Below are 24,451 nucleotides of genomic sequence, written 5' to 3' on the forward strand. Positions count from 1 at the left end.
AACTAAGGATGGGTCAAATGCAGAGGAAAAATTACCCCATGGGGTTCAATAAAGTATATCATCTTCTTCTATATAATGGTGAGGAACTCCTAAACACTGCTGCCATATAACAATCCAGTCATGCTGAGGAGGCTCAACTGGTTTCTCCTGAGGAGGGAGTCATTGCCACATTGAGGGGAATGCAGGGTATCCCAGGCTCAGTAAAAACTGTGGGAGACAAGGTCTTATCTCACCTCATGACAGTGAGTCTGGTGTCCAGAGGCTATAGCAACGCCCAGCATTCACATACTGTGTTCTCTGTGTGACTGAGTGGAGCAGCAGTAGGGGTGGACGGTATGACGATATTAGATTGTGAACGATTAAAATGTCTCCACGATCTGCCTTTCCAGAGAGATCGGGTGTGAGGTGGTGGCACCTCACACGCATTGGCTCTGAGTTAATTGTCCCTGATGAGGGTCAGGTGTGGGAGTCCTATATCTAGCCCCTGGTTTCTGGGGTTCAGCGCACACTCATTGTTTGTCATGTTCTTGGTGTGTAGGGGTGTAAGAATCTGCAGAAGCTATTGCATTGATCCTATCTGCAAGATTTGATCACCATTTAGTTTCTTCTCTGAGCTGATTATCTCAGCGCTGTGGAGGACATTTTGCCCTCGTCTCTTTAGTTTTCCTTTTGTTTTCTACCCGCCGGGCTGCGAGTGTCATTTTTCTTTTGTAAGTTACTCCACTCTGTTTTTCTAGTGGGGTTTGACTTTCTGGGTAGCTACGCTGCGGCGGTGTTTCGTTTCATTTAGTTTTCTGAGTCCACTGACAGAAGCTTCAGTGAGTGGAGGGAGCGATTATTTAGCTCTCTTTATTATTTGGTGTGTCCCCTGTCCCTTTCTATCGCTCGGCGGTTTTGTGGTTACCCCTCGGGGTTAACTTTTAGATCCCCTCGGTCCGCAATTGCGTCCCACCTTCCCCAACCGTGACATCGGGAGTATCGGGCTCCACTGAAACTGCACATTCTGTCAGTTGCTCTGACAACGCTCATACACGGCATCCAACGTTGTTTTCTCAGCCAAACCTAAAATCACACTCTTCACTAGTCCCTGTTGCGCCTCCCCTAACAGACACACCAATAAACCAATAATAACAAACAGTAGCGCCTTGGATTTATTTTCCTCCCCCTTTTTTACCTGACAACATAGTGGCATGGCTGACACCATGGAGGAGTTGGTCCCTAAAAAAATTTGACGTCTGTGATATTGAACTGGTTTGGGTTTTCCAAAACCGACACGGCACGAAACACCGTTATTTGCAAAGTTTTCAAAGAAAATGTTCGCACATCGGATGGCAACACGACGAACCCTTTTAATCACCTCAGGAGAAAGCACCCCAAAGAGCACGCGGAAAGCCAAACAATCAGGGGGTCTCACGTGAGTGCCTCAGGCACAGCCACGCAGCTAGAGGCTAGCGGTAGCGGTACAAAGCCAAAACAAACAAGTGCAGAAATGCACTTGATTAAAATCTGGTACTTTGGCCCAAATGGTCTCTGTTATTCTTTTTCTTTTAGGTTTTGTTTCCTTGAAGGGCAATATTTTCTTAAATAGGGATATTAGTTTGATTGCACTGTTCATTAACTTGCAAAATAGTCTTAAAAACCAACATGAAAAAGAATCGTGATCATATCGTGGATCGTGATCATTCCTGAAAAAAATGATCTGATATTTTTGCCATATCGCCCACCCCTAAGCAGCAGTGTACTTGTGTTCTCTGTGTGACTGAGTGGAGCAGCAGCATACTGTGTACTTGTGTACTTGTGTTCTCTGTGTGACTGACAGTATACTGTGTAACCCACAGACGCAGATGAGTGCGACTCCCCCGCCCTGAATAAGTGCAGCTCCAACTCCGTCTGCATCAACACCCTGGACTCATTCACCTGCGTGTGTGAGCCGGGGTACTACAGCCTGAGCCCCATCCTCAGCCCTGCCTGCCACGGTATACACGCACACACACACAAACTCTCACACTCACACACATATATACACACTCACACATACACACACACATGCACACACACACACACACACACAATCACTCACACATACACGCTCACACACACACACACAATCACTCACACATACACACTCACACACAGACACACACGCAAACAAACTCTCACACACACACACACTCACACACTCATACACACACACCATTTTACTCTCATACAGAGTATAATGGTGTGTGTCAGAGACTACAATGCTGCTCTTACACACACACACACACACACACACACACCATTATACTCTCACACAGAGTATAATGGTGTGTGAGAGACTATAATGCTGCTCTTACACACACACACACACACACACACAAACTCACACACACACACACACACACACACACACGCCTGCTGCTCTTACACACATGCACACACCCTATGTGGTTTGCTGCAGTTTGCTGCGTCTGTTTCTGTATTACTGTAAAATGGCAGCATTGGCATAGCCTAGCATTTCATGCACTTTTGTAAGTAATGAACCAAAGGCTAATCAAAACTATGTCTACATAATGCGACTAAAGAACATCATGTCTTAACAGAGAAGGGGATGTTCACGCTATGCCTGAAGGACCATGTATCTGGGGGCATCTCCAAGCCTTTCCTCATCCACTACTTTGGCGGGAATGTGACTGTTGTCCTCAATGATGGTCGCTGCTCCATCAACGAGACGGACAAGTTTTATTATTACAGGATAACTGGCGCCCCCTCCCAGTGTGGAGGCCAAACGCTCGTGAGTACCGGCACCAGATCCAGGTCATGTACACAGCTGGTGCATTCTGGGAATGCACACCATCACAAAACTGATTCACTAAACCTGGCATAGCAAGCTGCAAATGCTACTGCTTCTTCCTCCCTTCAGACAATGATAACACCCTTTACTCTAGCAGACCTCTCCATTCAGCACCCTCACTACCTTCTTACCCATCTCTCCATAGCACCCTCACTACCTACCTGTCCCATCTCTCCATTCAGCACCCCTCACTACCTCTACCTGTCCCATCTCTCCATTCAGCACCCCTCACTACCTCTACCTGTCCCATCTCTCCATTCAGCACCCCTCACTACCTCTACCTGTCCCATCTCTCATTCGCACCCCTCACTACTCTACCTGTCCCATCTCTCATTCAGCACCCCTCACTACCTCTACCTGTCCCATCTCTCCATTCAGCACCCCTCACTACCTCTACCTGTCCCATCTCTCCATTCAGCATCCCTCACTACCTCTACCTGTCCCATCTCTCCATTCTGCACCCCTCACTACCTCTACCTGTCCCATCTCTCATTCAGCACCTCTCACTACCTCTACCTGTCCCATCTCTCCATTCAGCACCCCTCACTACCTCTACCTGTCCCATCTCTCCATTCAGCACCCTCTCACTACCTTTGCCTGTCCCAAGGTCCTCACTGAGTACTTTCCAGCTTAGCAGTGTGTAACACATCACACTGGGTATTATGAGTGTGTAATGCCTTGTGTGTGTAACACATCACACTGGGTATTATGAGTGTGTAATGCTTTGCGTGTGTAACACATCACACTGGGTATTATGAGTGTGTAATGCCTTGGGTGTGTAACACGCTTTCTGCTCATTTAGATTAACAGGACGCATGTGGAGTTGAGGAACGCGCTGACTGTGACGCTCAGCAGCGGGAGATCCATCACACGGAGGGACCTGAAGGTGCTGTGGACCTGTGCCTACCCGCTGCTCCAGACCAGCACAGCCCGCATGAAGCCTGGTCTGGACTGGTGAGAAACACACCCCTCTCTCATTCAGCCATCCAATCAGCATCCACGGCAGTAGCATGAAGGACATTAAGCCTCAAACTAGCATTTTCAGTAGTTATGCATGTACAACTGTTACAGAGCCCCTGAGCTCAATGAAAATACCTTAGTCTTTGTTAGCACTAAGGCTAATCTAATGGCATGTGCGGTTCTTTATTGGTGTGTCATAATCCAGCCTGTTTGTTTGTCTGTTATTCCATCACACATTGTTGGTCATACATTTCATGTGCTGGTACTGTGGTTTATTTTTTAGCACATTGCTATTTAAAAAAAAAAACAAATGTGCTTTTCTAGGAAATCTAGTGGATGTGGACACGGATGATGTGTTTGCTGTGTGTTCTGCTCTGCTCCTCTGCAGGGTTACCTCTCACAGTGTGGTGCAGGTGAATTCGTCCCGCCTCCTGGAGATCAGCATGGCCTTGTACAGTGACTCATCTTACGCATACAACTACACTGGCCCTGTGGAGCTCCCTTCTGCAGAGCAGCTGTACATCCAGGTGACCCTGCACTGTGAGAACAGCCTGGCCTACAACATGAGCCTACAGCTGGAGTCCTGCTGGGCCACACAGACCGCAGACCCACAAGAGGAGAAGAAGGCTTTTTTCCTGAAGGGGGGGTGAGTTCTCTCATATTGAGGCGAGGAGGGGGGGGGTGTGGGGTGGGGTTGAGTTCTGTGTTCCTGAGGGGGGTGGGGATTATTTATCTGTTCCTCAGGGTGGTGAGTTCTCTGCTCCTGAGGGGGGGTGAATCCTCTGTTCCTCAGGGTGGTGAGTTCTCTGTTCCTGGGGGGGTGAGTCCTCTGTTTGTCAGGGTGATGAGTTCTCTGCTCTTGAGGGGAGGGGGGGTTAGTCCTCTGTTCCCGAGGGTAGGGGGTGAGTTCTCTCTCTTTTCCTTTACGTTTTGTCTGTGATTCGATTGTTGGGTTGATTCTGCCTCATTGTAATCATAATTAATTAATTGCCAGTGCCTCAAGTGTGTGTAGTTTTTGTCTCATTAACATGTACTTTTAAAACAGTGTATGAATAAGATTTTATTGTACATGTGTGATAACAGTAGATGCCTTATAAAAAGGCTTTATTTTGGAGGCCCAAGAATGCATCAGTGGTAGGTTGCATTTGATGCCCAGGCTGCCAGTTGAATAGCCCTATTACAGATAACATTAGAATTGCACTCTTTATACCAAAAACATGAACCTGGGTAATTTAATGGTGTTTGTTTTTTTTTTTTAAATGTCATTTTTATTCTTCATATTATATTTTGGTAGCAATTTCTGGTTTTATTATTTCTCTTTCTGTGTTTGGGAAATTTTGCCTTTTAATAAACTTTTCACAGTGGTAGATCGCTTATTAGGGTGATGGTAGATGGCTTATTATCCGACTTGCTCATTGGGAGCAATTAGGGGTTAGGTGTCCAGCTCAGGGACACTTCAACACGCCCAGAGCGGGGGATCGAACCAGCAACCCTCCGACTGCAAGACAAACGCTCTTACCTACTGAGCTTAGTCGCCCATAAAAACTAACATCAAAGTGTTAAACAATCGTCTGTGACTGAGGCATTGGTCTGCACAATTCTATTGAAGGTTTGGTATACAACATGTTGTGCATATGGTCTTGAATAACAAGTATAAACTTGCTGTGTGTGGAAAAAAGCCATGGCATGGTATGAACCTGCCAAATGGTGTGACTTTCTGTGGTGAAACAGAATTTATATTGGCACCTACATCATGATTCTAGCCCTAAACCAGAGTTGGCCCAATCCAAATATATGGTCATGCTAGAATGCTCCAAATATGAAATGGTAAAAGATACACTTCAGAGCAAAATGTGGTATGCATAATCCTACACAACGTATTAAACTGAAGGTCGTATGGGAAACACTAATTACATTAGTAGTATTGCTCTTATTATTGCATTATAATACCACCCAGACATTAGGCCTATATTCATGAAACATGAATCTATGATCCGAGACACAATATACAGAAGATTACGTAAATTGATCTCATAGGTGCACTATAACTGATAAAATCCTCAAAATGAAATTCTGCTTCACAAACAATAGTGTTTTAACCCCAGACTCTGAAGGTGGTGCCAGAGTGCCAATGAACATGATAGCCTCACGTTTTGGCTGGTATTCACACATTGGGCCATATTCTAAATATTTTGTCGTCATATGTAGAAAGACTGCTAGCTTTAATTAGGCTACTGGCTCTTGGCCCCTGTTAATTGTTCTTTGAAGCTATATTGTCATTAGAGTATGTGCGTTGTGCTCCTAATAAATTTCAATGAGTGTGATGGGGGATTTTGTTCAAAAGGGGGTGGAGGTAAATGACAGTAATACAGGACGCTTGGATATGTGTGAAAGGCTTTAATTAGGCACACAGCCCATTATCCTTTCAGCTGCCCAAACGACAGAACCTTCCGCTGGTACCTCCGGAGCAGTTCCCCTCAAAGGAAGAGGTTCTCCATTCAGATGTTCACCATGTCTGACCACTCCCACATCTACCTTCACTGCCTGAGCAGAATATGCAGCCAAGATGAGAACTGCACAACGGTAACTCCCCGCACTGCAACTGCACAAGGTACTCCACCACTGCAATCTGTACACAATGGTAACTCCCCACCACTGCAACTGTACACAATGGTAACTCCCCACCACTGCAAACTGTACACAATGGTAACTCCCCACCACTGCAACTGTACACAATGGTAACTCCCCACCACTGCAATCTGTACACAATGGTAACTCCCACCACTGCACTGACATGGAACTCCACATGCAACTGTACACAATGGTAACTCCCCACCACTGCAATCTGTACACAATGGTAACTCCCCCACTGCAAACTGTACACAATGGTAACTCCCACCACTGCAATCTGTACACAATGGTAACTCCCTCACCACTGCAAACTGACAATGGTAATCCCACCACGTGTAACATGGTACCCTGCTGCCACAAACTGCACCTTGGTAATTCCCCCAGGAAGCCAGGCTGGGATAGAGTAAGAGGGACCCAGCCGCCTCATCCTCAGGCTGGGCTTTGAGTAAGAGGGACCCAGCCGCCTCATCCTCAGGCTGGGCTTTGAGTAAGAGGGACCCAGCCGCCTCATCCTCAGGCTGGGCTTTGAGTAAGAGGGACCCAGCCGCCTCATCCTCAGGCTGGGCTTTGAGTAAGAGGGCTGATAACGATGGGTGTGTTTGAGACAGGTCAGCCAGCAGCCTGGCCTGAGAGCTTCCTGCGTTCACTGCCAGGGATGTGACAGGCCTCATCTGAGCCCCAATCTGTCAGGACACACCCCTTTACTGACCATGCATGTGTTTACATTACACAATATTAATAAAACCTTGGGTATGCACTTATTGAACGTTGCTTTGGATAAAAGCATCTGCCAAATAAATGTAATGTCATGTAATGTTACTATCATTGATAAACAGTCAATACATGAATGGATAGACCTCAATTTAAAAAGACCATATAATACATGTTCACACTAAAACCATCATCATTGCATAAGCCAACCGTTTTGAGTGTTCAATATGTGGTGACCAAATAACAGGTATTTTTCAGTCATTCTTCTCAGTTCAATATTTATTTTTATTATCTAGATATTTATATTGCTCACTGTTTTTCTGATGCACGCAATTCAGTCCTTTCACTTTATCTAGTTTTCTCAGTGAGTTCTCATAGGCTCTTTTCTGAAGAATGGGAACAAACCCACCTCACACTAGTTCCTCCACTTCTACTTTCTGCGTGCTGCATAATTTATATATTAAATCTTCCGTTAGCACAAGGTTTACAGATCTTGAATGTTAGAGAATGTGGAGAATATTTCAGCAATCATCCTACACGTTTGTTCGCATGCTGGTTAAACATTCCCCCTGTATGTATCTGTACAGAACTGCTCTCCCAGGCAAAACCAAAAGGTGAGAAGAGATCTACCGGACAAACTCACAGCTATTCTTTCAGCAGGACCCATCTCTGCAGCAAAGAGGAAACTGACAAACTGTGAGTGGAATGCTATTGACAAATGGAGTATACTGCTGTGTGTGTGTGTGTGTGTGTGTGTGTGTGTGTGTGTGTGTGAGAGTGTGAGTGTGTGTGTGTGTGAGAGTGTGAGTGTGAGTGTTAGTGTGTGTGTGTGTGTGTTAGTGTGTGTGTGTGTGTGTGAGTGTTAGTGTGTGTATGAGTGTGAGTGTGTGAGTGTGCGTGTGTGTGTGAGAGTGTGAGTGTGTGTGTGAGAGAGAGATAGTGTTAGTGTGTGTGTGAGAGAGAGTGTGTGTGTGCGTGTTTGTGAGAATGTATGTGTGGGTGTGAGAGAGTGTGTGAGTGTGTGTGAGAGTGAGTGTTTGTGTGTGTGTTTGTGAGAATGTATGTGTGGCTCTGATGTGTAGTGATGCTGATTCAGAGTGTGATCTGGTGATTGTTGATTAATGATTGATGTGAGCATGTGTGTGTGTGATGATGTTGTTAGACGTCTGCATGTTTTTGTGATTGATTGTTGTTTAGACTGGTAGTAGACTGATTAGAATGTTTTGTGATGTTAGATGATTAATGTGTTGTGTGTATGATTGTTTACTTGTAGGTATTAGAATGTGTCTGTGTGATTGTAGTAGAATGGATTAGAAGTGTTGTGTGTTGTGTGATGTTTTCTTGTGATGTGCTTTCCAGAGGGCCTGGAGCCCAGATCATGCTATCAGTGGCCGGAGGATTGATTGGCCTCTTTTTTCTAACAGCACTGGGTGTGCGTGCAGCACAAGCTATAACACAGCGCAAAACCCCAGACATCAATAAAGTGTGTATACCTGCACTGTTTAGTCCGTCCTCTCTGTGTAACTGTACAAACAGCACTGTGTCCTTATTCTCCCTGTGTAACTTTGTACAGACAGCACTATGTCCTTATTCTCTCTGTGCTACTGTGTACAAACAGCCCTGTGTTCTTATTCTCTCTGTGTAAGTGTGTACAAACAGGCACTGTTTCAAACACTGCAATCTAGAGATAAGGAGGGCATCTGATTTTGGTGTCCTCCCCTCTAACTGACTCTCTGGTTGTGTTCCAACCTTTATACTCTGTAACTTTGGCAGTGCGCCACCATGACATAGCTGTTCAATGCGTGAAATTTTTTGGTCAAACTTGTCCGTGGTTTTACAGAAGATATTGTAGCCGGTTAAGTGAACGTGCAGATGGTACATCATAATGCAGTGTATACATTCTGGGTAGATGTGGTGCAAAAGCAATTGTTGATAAGTAATAGGCAAATATTAGTGAGCAAAAAAGCACAGTTCAGAAACTTGCTTCCAGTGGTGCTTGAACCAGGGACCCTGCAATCCATAGACCATGACATTGACCACTCAGCCACAAAGGAACTAGCTGTTGAGACAGGAAATGTTTTAGAGTAAAAAGATATGTCTATTTTGCATGTGTATGTGAGATTTTGATTGGATCGTGTAGGCGAAGGATTGGCTGGTGTTGGTAAAATGTCCAATGGGGAGACATTTTGTTTGTAGGCTAGGCGGCAGGAAGGAGGAGGAGAAGGAGAAAACGCAAAATCCCCTTAGTTTGGGGCTTTATTGTGTGGACGTGTGAAGTTGTTTATGAATTCTGTCTGTTGAAATGGGGTCAGAATGTACAGAAATTAATGTTTTTAAGGGCTGAGTGTCTATGGCTGTTATATTTGTGGGGAACCCTGAAAAGTGCCAAACTCTCAGTGCTGTATAGGTATGTGGCATGCCGCCCCGCCAAGGCGTAACTTGGAACAATGAAGAAAGAAAAATAAAAATGTAGCTAGCTATAGGTTATTTCTAGGACATTTTATTTTCTTACAGTGTGAGCAAGGTTATTTGATTAGCTATAAATGACAGAAAATGGACAGAGTTCAATCCAGATAGCTAGTTACAAAGGATCATTCAGATAAATTAAAGGCATAAAAACTGCTGAATTAATATATTAAACTCATATAAAACAAGCTATTTATAATGCCAGAGAAAATACACTTAAAGGTTAAAAATATATTTACCGTGTTGCTCCTGATGTAAATTAAGAACAGTTCCTCAGATTAGATCGTCTAGCGTAATTGTGTTAGTGTTAATCAGTTTAACCTTCAGGGTCCAAGTTGAACTATGCGGTTGTTCCCTGCACTTGGACCGGTACTTCTCTCTAGGGTTTTTGTCATACTTGTTCCTGGTTATGGTTATACACTTTGTTGTACGTCGCTCTGGATAAGAGCGTCTGCCAAATGCCTGTAATGTAATGTAATTTAAACCGGTGAACGTTAGTTGGCCTTGTTTGAAGCTGACTTAACTAAGGTAACACTGCAAAAATTAATATTTCTTTACATTTTGTAACGTTACCATACTTATCCATAGCTTGTCGTAACTTTTTCCCAGTTATGATTCAGTTAAATTTGCGGTTATCTTTACCTACCGACGCAGGAAAATAAAACAGCGATTTACCTCGTTCAATATTTGCGTGTCTCTCAGCCCGAGAGACTCGAGCAAGCGATTGGTCTTGGTAGACATACGCGCTCTGATTGGCTATCCCCTTCAATTCATTGGTAGATTCTTGGTAGCGAACAGGGATTTGATTGGATCTCACTACCAACAATTACTGAGACTCACGGCTTTCTCGGGGTGCCTTTAGAACTGACCTATTTTTGGCTGGCCCAACAAACACGAATGTTTGTGACTGACTGACTGAGTGATAAAGTTACACCGTGCATGTCTGTGACGTCGGCCGGTTCGGTCCAGCAATATACTTGGTTTTAACCTGGTCTTGTTACACGGTCTATGGGTGGCACCCATTTGAGTTGTGTAATCTAATTAAGCTCATTTTTTCTGGAAAATATACACTCAATTAAACTTTTTACTGAAGTTATTATTGTTACTACTACTAATAATAATAATAATTGTAGGAGCCATTATGTTGGTTTATAATAAGAACCCCAAAAAGATATGAAGTTTATTTATTCTGTTCTACATTTAAGTTGAAATTATAATGGAATGTATCATGTATTTGTTATTTATTGTTTAGGGTGCATTGATTATTTTGTGTGTCCCTCTATAGGAGAAGAGGGAATAAATTATATTTAAGACGGTGCGGTGAGGCGGGCCAGTCCAGCCGGGTGCGAGCGGAAACGGTCATTGACCTTGTTTTGCACAACCAAAGTGGACATGTGGAATCTGGAAAACATTAAATGGACTTTAATTTTAAGTTTATTATTGCAGTTTTATGTTCATTTGTTTTGTAAATAAATTCAACAAGAATAACAACAATAATGCATTTTTAATTTAATTACAACACGCGTCAGACAACTGCGCCCAACTCCCAGTGAAGTGGATAAAAGTGGGAAACATTTACTGGAACATAGGAAACAAAAGGACAGAAACTTAACCTATTTTTACCACTACAATAATAGTAATAGTAATAGTAATAATCATAATAATAATTTGTTTTTAATGACATTTAACGTGATATACATTTGATGGTAGGCCTACCATAATGTGAAGGCATTCAAAACCTGACAACCTTTTATAAAACCTATTAAAGAAACCACCACTAGATGGAGCCACATGCTCAATAGTCACTGAAGTCAGCATTCAGATTATGGCTAATGTTTCTCAGTTTGACTGTTGCTTTTGCAATAAAATGTCTTCATCTGCATATGAATTGGTTCAAGAAGCTTAATAGCAATCTTATCTTACTGTAAAATATTGTCTCACAGTTATGTCAAGTTATATATTTCTACTTTCAAAAATAAAACTGGAACTCACTCAGACACCAGAGAGCCATCAGGCACCAGACACGCCTAATACCAACTGATCTGGCTGCTCCAGCTGTCTGTGTCACACTGGGCTGCCTGTGCTGCATCCCTGCATATTGTATACCTCTGTGCTACTACTACTGTGACATTTGCAATGTTTCTAACTTTCTATTGTCTGCGTCTGTAATGCCCTTTAACATAACACAGTGCTGCAATCCACATTTCTCTACAGGGACAATAAAGTCAAGTCAAGTTCAGTAGAGATGGCTTATATGAAATCCACTGTATTTTCCATGTGCAAGTAATTTCTGTCACAAAGGTCACATAAGTATTTATCTATAACCTTTATATGTATAGGAAAAACTAGTTTTAAGTACATCAAGTTAAGGCCAATTTAGAGAGTGCCATGCGATTTCTGAAAACATTTTAAGAACATTATACATACTCTCCACACTGGAAGACATCTTGTGCATGTAGAGGCATTGTTATGGGCTCTGTTGTGGAGTTTCATGATATTCCTCCAGGATCAGCGTGTCTCACTCTGCAATTCTGCTAGATGACTTGCTATATGTGAGAAGGAATCTGAATAAGATCATCTAGAAATTGTTGTGTATATGAAAATAACCTCTATATTATAATTGTGGGTGTTACAATGGTTATTTGCGGTCACTCTGCACAACAGAACTGAACAATGCCTTTAGCATCAGGTTTCTGGGGAGCTTATGATATGCCTGCTCGTAGGATAAAAAGTCTTGAAAGAATTGAGGAAATATTGGGTAGCATTGCTTTGGAATACATCTTATTTAATTTCGGTGACGCAAGATAGCCTATATTGTTTGTAGTACCGTAACTTGGCGTCATTTTGATATCAATACTTTTAATGGCAGGCCTGGACTGGTCTTGTATGTGTGAGTAACTTGGCATTTTTGTACGTTGAAAACGTGTTTTTTATGAGATATATAAAACTCCGCCCATCGAACATTCAGTTCAGCCAGTAAGTGAGGAAATGCGGTCCAAAAGAGAAACTGAAACTTAACGGTCCTTTCAATAACGGAGGAGAAAGAATCCCCAGGAAAAAAGGAATTAAATTAAATGTAAAACGGAGTAAACAGTCTGTTGTGGAGTGGAACTGAGGTAAGAGATGCTGAAGGTAAAGGGATGCGGGAAGAAATCTGCAGGTATAATCGCATTAACCCGCGTAATTCAGAAAAACTGACAACTGCAACTGGCAATAAAATGGTGGGTTTAAGGCGTAGCCTGATAAGCTAAGAGCTCACACGGAGTCCGAACATGGCCTACCATTTAGACCAGAAAGTAATATTGAAATAACCTTTAAGAAAGTTAACTTCCATATTTTTGATATTCCATGACCATTTCGACCTCGTGAGGAGGTAGCCTAGCGAGACGGAGGTCAGTTGTCGCTCGTTGTTGACATTTTGACGCTACCCTATAAACCCGGATTTCGTTTTTAATTAAACGATTAAGAGGTTGTTACTTATTCTTTTATGTTTTATAGGAAATCATTCCCATTACTAAATCAAATTAATTGGTTTGCAATATTGAGGCAAATATACAGTGGAGTGATTATATTAGGCAGAGATTACTCTATATTTCATTTCATTTCAACTTTATTTAAGACTCATCTTAAAAAAAGGTCCATAGCAGGTAAAATTATGGTTGGGTATCAAGAACCAAATTTCCAAGAACCGTGGATTCGATAAGGCACGTGCATTTCGATCCTGCAGTTCGGTTCCTAACTTATGCATATTTCAGTCGCGCTCCCGAGTGAACTACAAGAAGCATTTTACAGTCCATAAAAGCAGCACTTATCTGCCAAGACCAGCTACGCGGACCTAACGTCACGTCATTTGTTACGCAGTACGTCAACATAGCACGCGAGAACAGACACTTTTTACTGTTTAAATCTGTTTACACCCTAAATGTGCCAAGAATAAAGGTAGGTTAATTTTTGTTCTTGAAATATTTGTTCTTTTTTTCTCTCCAAAAGGTCTTATAGTTTCCCCACTAGGAAAAAAATAAGGTTGGCTGACCTTACAATTCATATATGTATGTGTTTGTGACAAGTGGTTCTTTGTTTCAAGCTGTTTGTTTATAGGGTAAACGGACATGGAACAACGCAGGCACACATTATTATAAGAAAATAGCGAAAAAGCGTCCGTCTATTGGCAACCTGTCGAAATTCCTCCTTCTGCTGAACGAAGTGAGAAAAGAGACTGGCTCGCGAGGCTAAATTCCTCCCAACACTGGGTACTGGCTTCTGATTGGTGCGCGAGAACCAGGGGTTTTGACCATAGACGTGCATGAACTAGGCTTGACGGCACGGATTTTGCTCGGTGTACCGTCTGACTATGGGTAAGATGGTAAGAGTCATAATTTAAGTGGTGGTATCTGGAATTCACGTTTTAGATAGTCAAAACTGAATTCTAGATATCTTTAATTGGAGTTACATATAAATTAGTGGCGAAACTAGTCAAAATCGAATTAGAGATATCTTAAATGAGCATTTTGACTTGTCGAAATACAATTAGAGATATCTTAAATTAGCGTTTTGACTAGTCATAAATGAATGACAAATATCTGTAATGTGAAACCGCACAGGTTATTAGATGTTAAAACGGCTTTCAATTTTTTGGCTAGTAATATCTTAGATTCAGTTATCCAAAAAGATCATTTAGATATTGTCAGGATTCTGCCCTTTTCTGTTTCTGTTTTTTCCTTTTCTGGGCCGCCAGATGGCGGTACTTCAGTTTGTATTTCAGTTTGCTCCCTCTTTAGTTACCCCTGTGTTAATTGTATCATTGTTTTCAATTATTCTGTCATTGTTTTTCTTTGTGTCTCCTTATCCCTCCTTGCTCTGGGTTGATTGTGCTTTGAGTTCACCTGTGTCTTGTTATCTTTGTGGCTATTTAAGTTCCCTGTTTTCCTAACTTGGGTGCTGGTTCCTTGTGTTTCTGCCTGAGAGTATCTGCTTGTCTATTTCTGCCCTGCCCGAGTTCTGTTTCCTCGTGTGTGTTTTTTTTTTTTTTTGGTGGAAATTCTGCTGTTTTTGTTTTTGAAAGTGGCTTTGTTTTTGTTCCCTCTTTTCTGTTACCTGTATGAGAGTAAAATCTTTGATTGGATTTGCCTTTTTGGAGTTCCTGGTGTTTTCCCCACTCTGCGTTTGGGTCCTGGTCCCCCGTTACCTGACATCTTAAATCGCGAGGAATGAAATATCTTTAACTGAAATTGACTAAGTCAGAACTAATGTGGTTATCTCTAATTTTAGTTATGACTAGTCATAATTGAAATGGTGATACAGTATCTGGAATTCACGTTTTGGATGGTCAAAACTGAATTGGAGGTCTCATACAACTGAATGGCGAAAGTAACTTCAATCTTACTAGCAAAATGTAATTCGAGATATTGAAAGTTTTTTGATGAGTGGGGAAAAAGCAGTTGGATCTTAAATTAGCTCTGACTAGTCATAAATCAGTTAGCCTGACCAGATTCACATTGCAGGTATTAAATGTTTGTGACAACTCTTTAATTGGCACTAAACAGGCACAGAAAACAAACTAAGATTGGGGGAACTGGTGCCCTCTAGTGTGATGGTTGGTTTCAGGTAGGGTTATTTCCCAAAAGTATAAAATAATTGGCACCCCTAAAGATTCTTATAAATAAAATCAAACTAAATCTACACCAATATTAAGAGAAACTCTTGTGGCCTTCCATGGCTTCCTGTTTCACTGGAGGATTCAACTGAGCACCTGCTTCTGAAACCCATTTTTCATCTTTGCTGCAGAGAAAGACAAGGAACTGATGAACGAAATGAAAATGGTTGCTGATCGTTAAGTTAGGCAATGGATCAAAAAATAAACTGAAGATGCTAGTTACTACTGTGAGGGCAATAATGAAGTTTAAAACTGCTGGAGGGCAGCATGGTGGTATGTGTGGAGTTTGCATATTCTCATCCCATGTCTGCACGGGTTTCCTCCCACAGTCCAAAGACATGCAGGTTAAGCTAATTGGAGACACTAAATTGCTTGAATGTATGAGTGTGTAAGTGCATGGTGTGTGTGCCCTGTGATGGATTGGTGACCTGTTCAGGGTTTTTCCTGCCTCTTGCCCAATGCATGCTGGGAGAGGCTCCAGTCCCTCGCACAACCATGTCCAGGAATATGATGTAGGATGGATTTAGGGATGCATATATTGAAAAGAAAAATATGGTGGTGGATCTTTAATGTTATGGGGCTACTTTGCTCACACTGGTCCTGGGGCCCTTGTTAAGGAAAGCAGCATTGTGAACTCTACCCAAGTACCAGGACAATTTAGCCCTAAACCTGACTACCTCTGCCAGCAGACTGAAACTAGTGGATCTCTCAGCAAGACAATGACCCCAAATTCACATTAAAATCCACAAATAAAAAGGTTAATGATGCAGAAGCATCATTGTGCAATGGCTACAACAGTCTAAAGACTGCTGAAACTCCCTGAAAACCTGTGACTCAATTGAACAGCACGGCCCATAAGCACGGATCAACAAAGACATCAGGATCTGGAAAGATTGTGGGTGGAGGAAGAGTCTAAGATCCCTCCCAATGTGTTCTCTGGTCTTATAAGACGTTATGTAAAAAGACTCAGTGCCATTATCCCTGCGAGGGGAGGGTGCACACAGTACCAAATACAGGGGTGCCAATAATTGTGACGCACAATTTTTGTAAAATTGTTGTATCATCTGAGAAATGTGTCATTTTGGTAGTTTCCATTATATCATTAAATATATTCCATATGTTGGACAATGAAAATATACCTCAGCACTGGTAATCTTTATATTCAACGGTCTTAGTAATTATCATGGGTGCAGAATATTTTGGAGGGAATTGTATTGCTGTACAAGTTTATGGCTCAGTTAATTTCCAGATTTGTCCCTGTCTGTTCTATGAGATTTGATGTGTGTGTCTGTGTGTATTATTATGCCTGTGCGTTATCGTGTTCTTCTTGTGTGTATTTACAGGTCTGCCAATTTGGGTCAGAACCCACTTGTGAATCTGATCTGGTGTGTTCAGGTGTCCTGCGACAGGGGGCGCTGTTTCTAAAATGAGTTCCTCAGAGGAGACCGAGACTGATGATGGAACCCACGGCCCTGCGAGAAAGAGGTAAAAATGCATGAATCAGAGAGTTAATGTGCTGTGAGTTAGAGCTGCAGTAAGAGGATGAGTTTAACTGGAAGCTCTGTCTCTATGTACTGTGAGTTAGAGCTGCAGCAAGAGGATGAGTTTAACTGGAAGCTCTGTCTCCATGTGCTGTGAGTTAGAGCTGCAGTAAGAGGATGAGTTTAACTGGAAGCTCTGTCTCCATGTGCTGTGAGTTAGAGCTGCAGTAAGAGGATGAGTTTAACTGGAAGCTCTGTCTCCATGTGCTGTAAGTTAGAGCTGCAGTAAGAGGATGAGTTTAACTGGAAGCTCTGTCTCCATGTGCTGTGAGTTAGAGCTGCACTAAGAGGATGATTTTAACTCCAAGCTCTGTCTCCATGTGCTGTGAGTTAGAGCTGCAGTAAGAGGATGAGTTTAACTGGAAGCTCTGTCTCCATGTGCTGTGAGTTAGAGCTGTAGTAAGAGGATGAGTTTAACTGGAAGCTCTGTCTCCATGTGCTGTGAGTTAGAGCTGCACTAAGAGGATGAGTTTAACTCCAAGTTCTGTCTCCATGTGCTGTGAGTTAGAGCTGCAGTAAGAGGATGAGTTTCACTGGAAGATCTGTCTCCATGTGCTGTGATTTAGAGCTGCAGTAAGAGGATGCGTTTAACTGGAAGCTCTGTCTCCATGCACTGTGAGTTAGAGCTACAGTAAGACGATGAATTTAACTGGAAGCTCTGTCTCTAAGTGCTGTGAGTTAGAGCTGCAGTAAGAGGATGAGTTTCACTGGAAGCTCTGTCTCCATGTGCTGTGAGTTAGAGCTGCAGTGAGAGGATGAGTTTAGCTGGAAGCTCTGTCTCCATGTGCTGTGAGTTAGAGCTGCAGTAAGAGGATGAGTTTAACTCAAAGCTCTGTCTCCATGTGCTGTGAGTTAGAGCTGCAATTAGAGGATGAGTTTAACTGGAAGCTCTGTCTCCTTCTCCTGTGAGTTTGACCTTCAGTAAGAGGATGAGTTCAACTGGATGCTCTGTCTCTATGTGCTGTGAGTTAGAGCTGCAGTAAGAGGATGAGTTTCACTGGAAGCTCTGTCTCCATATTTTGTTCACAGGCTACAGGTAGATCGGGCTGGGTCACCTGTACCCAGCTGTCTGTCTATGAAGAGTGACCGTTCAATGGATCTTCCAATATACTTCAGAGGAGAGTTCAGAGGTGATCAAAGGTAATGAAACACGTTCGTATTGAATTATACCTGCAATAAGAGGATGATTTTAACTGGACGCTCTGTCTCCATGTGCTGTGAGTCTGACCTGCAGTAAGAGGATGAGTTTAACTGGAAGCTCTGTCTCCATGTGCTGTGAGTTAGAGCTGCAGTAAGGGGATGAGTTTAGCTGGAAGCTCTGTCTCTATGTGCTCTGAGTTAGAGCTGCAGTAAGATGATGAGTTTAACTGGAATCTCTGTCTCCTTCCCCTGTGAGTTAGACCTGCAGTAAGAGGATGAGTTTAACTGGAAGCTCTGTGTCCATGTGCTGTGAGTTAGAGCTGCAGTAAGGGGATGAGTTTAACTGGAAGCTCTGTCTCCATGTGCTGTGAGTTAGAGCTGCAGTAAGAGGATGAGTTTAACTGGAAGCTCTGTCTCCATGTGCTGTGAGTTAGAGCTGCAGTAAGAGGATGAGTTTAACTGGAAGCTCTGTCTCCATGTGCTGTGAGTTAGAGCTGCAGTTAGAGATGAGTTTAACTGGAATCTCTGTCTCCATGTGCTGTGAGTTAGAGCTGCAGTAAGAGGATGAGTTTAACTGGAAGCTCTGTCTCCATGTGCTGTGAGTTAGAGCTGCAGTAAGAGGATGAGTTTAACTGGAAGCTCTGTCTCCATGTGCTGTGAGTTAGAGCTGCAGTAAGAGGATGAGTTTAACTGGAAGCTCTGTCTCCATGTGCTGTGAGTTAGAGCTGCAGTTAGAGGATGAGTTTAACTGGAAGCTCTGTCTCCATGTGCTGTGAGTTAGAGCTGCAGTAAGAGGATGAATTTAACTGGAAGCTCTGTTTCCATGTGCTGTCAGTTAGAGCTGCAGTAAATGGTAAATGGACTGCATTTATATAGCGCTTTTTTCCAAAGCGCTTTACAATTTATGCCTCTCATTCGCCAGAGCAGTTAGGGGTTAGGGGTTAGGTGTCTAACCCCTACTAAAAGAGTTTAACTAAGTTGTGTCTCATGATTTATTCACAGGATTCACTACTCAAATAAACTGTTCTCCTCAAAACAGGTATGATATGTTCTTTTTCTGTTTTAATATTAGAAGTTAATATGACTTTCAGACGGTCAGATTGAATATCTAATCAGGTTTATTAAAGTTTATAAAAATTGCTATGACCCTCTTTGGCTCACAGATCGACTGGATTCTTTTTTAGGATCCATAAATGATGGCAGTGGATGATTCCAAACAGATTGTTTTTAAGTTCAAAGGCTTTATTTGTCACATGCATTGGGATGGCAGGTATGCCATCTCGCCAAGTTACGCCTTGGCGGGGGCATGCCCCATACCTATACAGCACCGAGAGTTTGGCACTTTTCAGGGTTCCCCACAGAAATAACCACAACAGCCACAGACACTCAGCCCTTAAAAACATTAAATTATGTACATTCTGACCCCATTTCAACAGACAGATTTCATAAACAACTTCACATGTCCACACAATAAAGCCCTAAACTAAGGGGATTTTGCGTTTTCTCCTTATTATTCTTCTTCTTCTCATTCTTATTTTTCCTGCCGCCTATCCCACTAACAACATGTCTCCCATTGGACATTTTACCGACATCAGCCAAATCTTCACCTACACAACCCAATCAAAAACTTGCATACACACGCAAAATACCCATGCCTTTTTACTCTGAAACATTTCCGGTTTAAACAGCTAATCTGCTGTGGTCTAGTGGGCAAGGTTACAGTCTTGCAAACATGGGGTCGTAAGTTCAAGCCCAGCTAGCGACATGTTTCTTTAACCTGCTTTTACCCTCACTAATAATTGTCTACTACTTCTCAATTGTTGCTTTTGCACCATATCTACCCGCCGTTCACCGAACGTATACACTGCATTATGACGTACCGTCTGCACGTTCAGTTATTAACCGGCTACAATATTGCAAAGCCATATGGATTCAACGGTTGAAGGATTGAATCCCGCCTCGCCCTCAGGCAGATAACTTCCTCTTTTACATTAACGTTTTCTTACACTTATATTTGCTTTACCAAATCTCACTCACGGCCACCCATATGCATTTCATGACGGCAAATGTATTCCTTTTATTAAAAAGTTACACCAGTTCACCACTCTGCCATTTCTTCTAACTGTATTTCTTCACTTGGCCACCGTACAAAACCTTCTTATCGGCAAACGCCACGTTTCTACATTCGTGTTACCTCGCCCTGTTCTCTATCTAGCCACATACAAACAATTACTACGTATGTACGTTCTGCAACTCCCCATTAAAACATTACATTTAAAATCATAACTCACTCATAATTGTAACTACTACTACTGAACATGAGAAAATCACATCAATGCAATACATTTCACATGTTCCTTATTAACCCTCCTCTTTAATGGCTAATGCTTCATACAGACTATTATATATACCATTCGATAAGGATACTAAGCTCGCTCATGGTCACTTAATTTACTTCGCACCATAGTCTGTGATCATGTCAACCTTCACCTACATGCCCATTCTGCTAAAAACATATTGTTTCAACTACGCAATTTCATCATTTCATCCTAATTTCTCTCACACTGTTGTTCTTTTCTCATATGCAAAGCCTGCTGGGACATATGCGTCTGCTCCTATTCTCCACTATCAAGTTTTCCGGTTCTAGCTTTCGGTGAGGCAAGATAGCCTATATTGTTTGTAGTACCGTAACTGGGCATCATTTTGCTATCAATACTTTTAATGGTAAGCCTGGATTTTGGCAGTCTGAATGAATGAGTTATAGACGGGGTATGTCTTATATGTGTGAGTAACTTAGCATTTTTGTACGTTGAAAACGTATTTTTTATGAGATATACATGTACATACAGTGAAATGCTGGTGTGACAAACTCCTTGTAGACTGTGCAACATAACGCTTCAATAATAATTATATGCAGAAAAAATAAATAAATAACTAAATAAATAATAATAATAAGACTAATAATATAAAATATTATAAGATATGAATACAAATTAAAAGAAAGAAGAATATAAAGAGCAGTTATTAAAATAAATACGAGCAATAGAAATAAGTAAAAAAACGTAAGTCCTAATATAAGTCCTAAAATAAGTCATAGGAAGCAGTGCAACCTATGATATATCGTACAATAAGTACAAGAAAGAAAAAAGAAAAATACAAAGTAAACCGTGGGACGGTAAGGTGCTGCAGTGTACATAGAGGTAAAGGTGCTATGTGCTTGAGGTGAAAATACTATTCCAGGACAGTTGTCCTGGCAGTGCAGTTAAAAGCACTGATGTCCTGAGGGAAGAAGCTCCTCCTAAGTCTCTCAGTGCTGGTCCTGTGGCTGCGTAGGCATTTGCCTGACCGCAGCAGCTCAAACAGTCCGTTGTTGGGATGGAAAGAGTCCTTCCTAATCCTCTTTGCTCTGCTTAAGCACCTCCTGGGGTACAGGTCCTGCAGAGTGGGGAGTGTGGTCCCCATGGCACGCTCAGCTGACCGCACCACCCTCTGCAGGGCTCTCCGGTCCAGAGAGGAGCAGTTCCTGCACCAGACGGTGATGTTCCCCAGCAGGATTCTCTCAATGGTTGCAGAGTAGAAGGTTTTCAGGATCTTCTTGGAGACTCTGAACTTCCTCAGCTGTCTGAGGTGAGCCAGGCGCTGCCTTGCCTTTCTCACCACAGTGTCGGTGTGCAGTGTCCATGTCAGGTCCTCTGTGATGTGGACACCAAGGTACGGTCTGGAAATCCAGTATCCAGGCACAAACGGAGGTGTTCAGTCCCAGGTCAGTCAGTTTAGCAGCCAGTCTGGAGGGGACTATGGTATTAAAAGCTGAGCTGAAATCAATGAACAACAATCTTACATAGCCCCCCCTCTGTTGTCGAGGTGAGAGAGTGGCATGCAGAACCTGACAGACCGCATCGTCTGTGGATCTGTTGGGGTGGTAAGCAAACTGCAGAGGGTCCAAGGTGCTGGGAAGAGAGGAGCAGATGTAGTCCTTGACTAGCCTCTCAAAGCACTTCATCACCACCGAGGTGAGTGCTACTGGGCGGTAGTCATTCAGGCAGGCTGGGGAAGCGTTCTTAGGTACAGGGACAATGGTGGACCTCTTGAAGCATGTGGGGACCACGGACTGGGCCAGGGAGAGGTTGATTATGGTGGTGAACACAGGAGCCAGGAGATCAGCGCAGGTCTTGAGGACTTGTCCGGAGATTCCGTCTGGCCCTGCTGCTTTCCTGGTGTCCACCCGTTTCAAGGCTTCCCTCACATAGTGCTCTGACAGGACAAGTGAGCTTGCAGCTCCAGGAGGGGAACTCGTGTTATACACGCTAACTGTGCTAGCCGCTGGGCTAATGTTAGCATTGTTAGCCTCGAAACGTGCATAAAAAGAGTTCAGCTTGTCTGCCAGAGTAGTGTCAGCTCTCACCATAGGAGGGCACCTGCCCTTATGGTCTGTAATGTCCCGTAGTTCTTGCCACACGCGTCGGGTGTCTCACTGCTGGAACTGAGACTCCACTCCAATCCTTGATTGCTCACTTCAGCCTGTAGGACACCGCCTTGTACTCAGTCATGTCCCCAGACACCAGTCCCGTGTTGTAGGCAGCGGTGCGTGCGTTCAGAGCAACGCGCATGGATCTGTCAACCCACGGTTTCTAGTTAGGAAAACACTTAACTTTCACCGTGGGGATAACTTTGTCCACCACCGTTGTAATGAAGCCGGTCACCAATTCCGTAAACACGTTGACGTCACCAGAGGTGGACTGGAACCTGTCCCAGTCGACGTCGTCCAGCGCATCCTGTAGAGTGGCCTCTGATTGGGCGGTCCAGCGCTTGACCTCTCACGACACCACCTCTTCCCATACCCTCCGTTGTTTGTATTCCGTTATCAGGAAGATGGCGGCATGGTCTGATTTGCCAAATGATGGTAGAGAGGTAGCCTTGTAGCCCTCCTTGAACGGTGAATAGCAGTGATCAAGTATCTTGTCCTTTCGTGTAGGACATTTGACGTGTTGGTAAAAGTTTGGCATAAAGTTTGCCTTGTTGAAGTCCCCTGCCACGATGGGGGCAGCGTCTGGATGCTTGGTCTGTAGTCCGCTTAGCACATCATGTAACACCGACAAAGCCTCGTCGTGTCCGCTTGTGGTGGAATGTAAACGGCCCTAGTGATCACTGCGGAAAACTCCCGGGGCAGGTAGAATGGACACTCAGCACTGTTTGTATAGTTAGCATTAAAAAATGTGTTGCACTGAGAAACTTAATTCAACTCAACAACTAAATTATTCCAAAGACATTCGTGATTCATCACAAGTAGTGTCCCTAAAAAACATAAATGGTAAATGGACTGCATTTATATAGCGCTTTTATCCAAAGCGCTTTACAATTGAACATAAATCAGGAGCAAAAGCTGCATTTCGAATACAGGCTTTAGACCTGCTGCATGTTGTGTTCTAAAGTATCTTTTCCTGTTCTGGCCTTCCTACAAGAGAAAACATGAGACATTGTAGGCATTTAGCAGTCACTCTTATTCAGAGCGACTTACACAACTTTTTACACAGCATTTACATTGCTTCCTTTTATACAGCTGGTGATTCTCTCTACAAGGACGGAGTGTAGCACAGTGGGTAAGGAACTAGAGTTGTAACCGAAAGGTCGCAGGTTCGATTCCCGGGTAAGGACACTGCCGTTGTACCCTTGAGCAAGGTACTTAACTTGCATTGTTTCAGTATATATCCAGCTGTATAAATGGATCCAATGTAAAAAAATGCTATGTAAAAGTTGTGTAAGTCGCTCTGGATAAGAGCGTCTGCTAAATGCCTGTAATGTAATACAGCTGGATATGAACTGAAGCAATGCAGGTTAAGTACCTTGCTCAAGGGTACAACAGCAGTGTCCTACCTGGGATTCAAACCTCTGACGAGACCAGCTGCTTACCCATTTTACTACACTGCCACCCATAATAAAGCAAGGCTTTGTTTCCATGGCTCTGATACAGCAACCCACTTCATGTGTTTATTTCACACTGTGGAGGAAAACCCCTTCTTAGGTTCGGTGGGTGAGTCGGTGATGCAAGAATAAATACTAGAAATTATGATTTATTCTAATAACCTTTTTATTCTCTTCAATCAATAATCCTTTTCATGTACGTAGGCCTACGGGAGGTCCCCAGTTCCACAAAGACACATACAGAGCATTATGTTTTACATCCTTTTTATACAACCAGATCTCCTCCTACCCTAATGCATCTTCCCTTTAAAATAACCAATCCCAGCCTAGGTCAAACTTATCTTTCATCAGTTAGTTTAACAATAACTATATATAATCTTCCATTTTAATCAACAACAGATATTTCACTACACACACTTACAGAGGAATGTATATGCATGACTTGAATAACAATAACAACAATGTCCTCATGATTAACAATTGTTCAATCTTCCAGTTCCAAAGTACATGCACTTTACATGCATTCACTACATGCTGTAATCCAAATGAAATATTTACTCATATACACACCACCATGTTCTAACAAACTATGTT

At 42.8% G+C, this 24,451-nt stretch overlaps 1 protein-coding gene and 1 pseudogene across 1 annotated transcript in view; both read left to right on the plus strand.

Annotated features, from left to right (window-relative positions):
• Positions 1 to 8,795, plus strand: part of LOC135246016 (pancreatic secretory granule membrane major glycoprotein GP2-like) — a 15,066-nt gene extending 6,271 nt beyond the window's left edge. Inside the window, exons 4-10 of the mRNA XM_064319507.1 lie at positions 1,839 to 1,976; positions 2,583 to 2,773; positions 3,636 to 3,787; positions 4,182 to 4,439; positions 6,223 to 6,376; positions 7,723 to 7,831; positions 8,497 to 8,795. Of these exons, the coding sequence (XP_064175577.1) occupies positions 1,839 to 1,976; positions 2,583 to 2,773; positions 3,636 to 3,787; positions 4,182 to 4,439; positions 6,223 to 6,376; positions 7,723 to 7,831; positions 8,497 to 8,780 (1,286 nt within the window). The 3' untranslated portion in view covers positions 8,781 to 8,795. The remainder of the gene's footprint in view (positions 1 to 1,838; positions 1,977 to 2,582; positions 2,774 to 3,635; positions 3,788 to 4,181; positions 4,440 to 6,222; positions 6,377 to 7,722; positions 7,832 to 8,496) is intronic.
• The window catches only part of LOC135245708 (NACHT, LRR and PYD domains-containing protein 3-like), a 251,271-nt pseudogene that overhangs the window by 155,838 nt on the left and 70,982 nt on the right, over positions 1 to 24,451 (plus strand).

Source organism: Anguilla rostrata, chromosome 19, assembly GCF_018555375.3.
Source record: "Anguilla rostrata isolate EN2019 chromosome 19, ASM1855537v3, whole genome shotgun sequence".
NCBI lineage: Eukaryota > Metazoa > Chordata > Actinopteri > Anguilliformes > Anguillidae > Anguilla > Anguilla rostrata.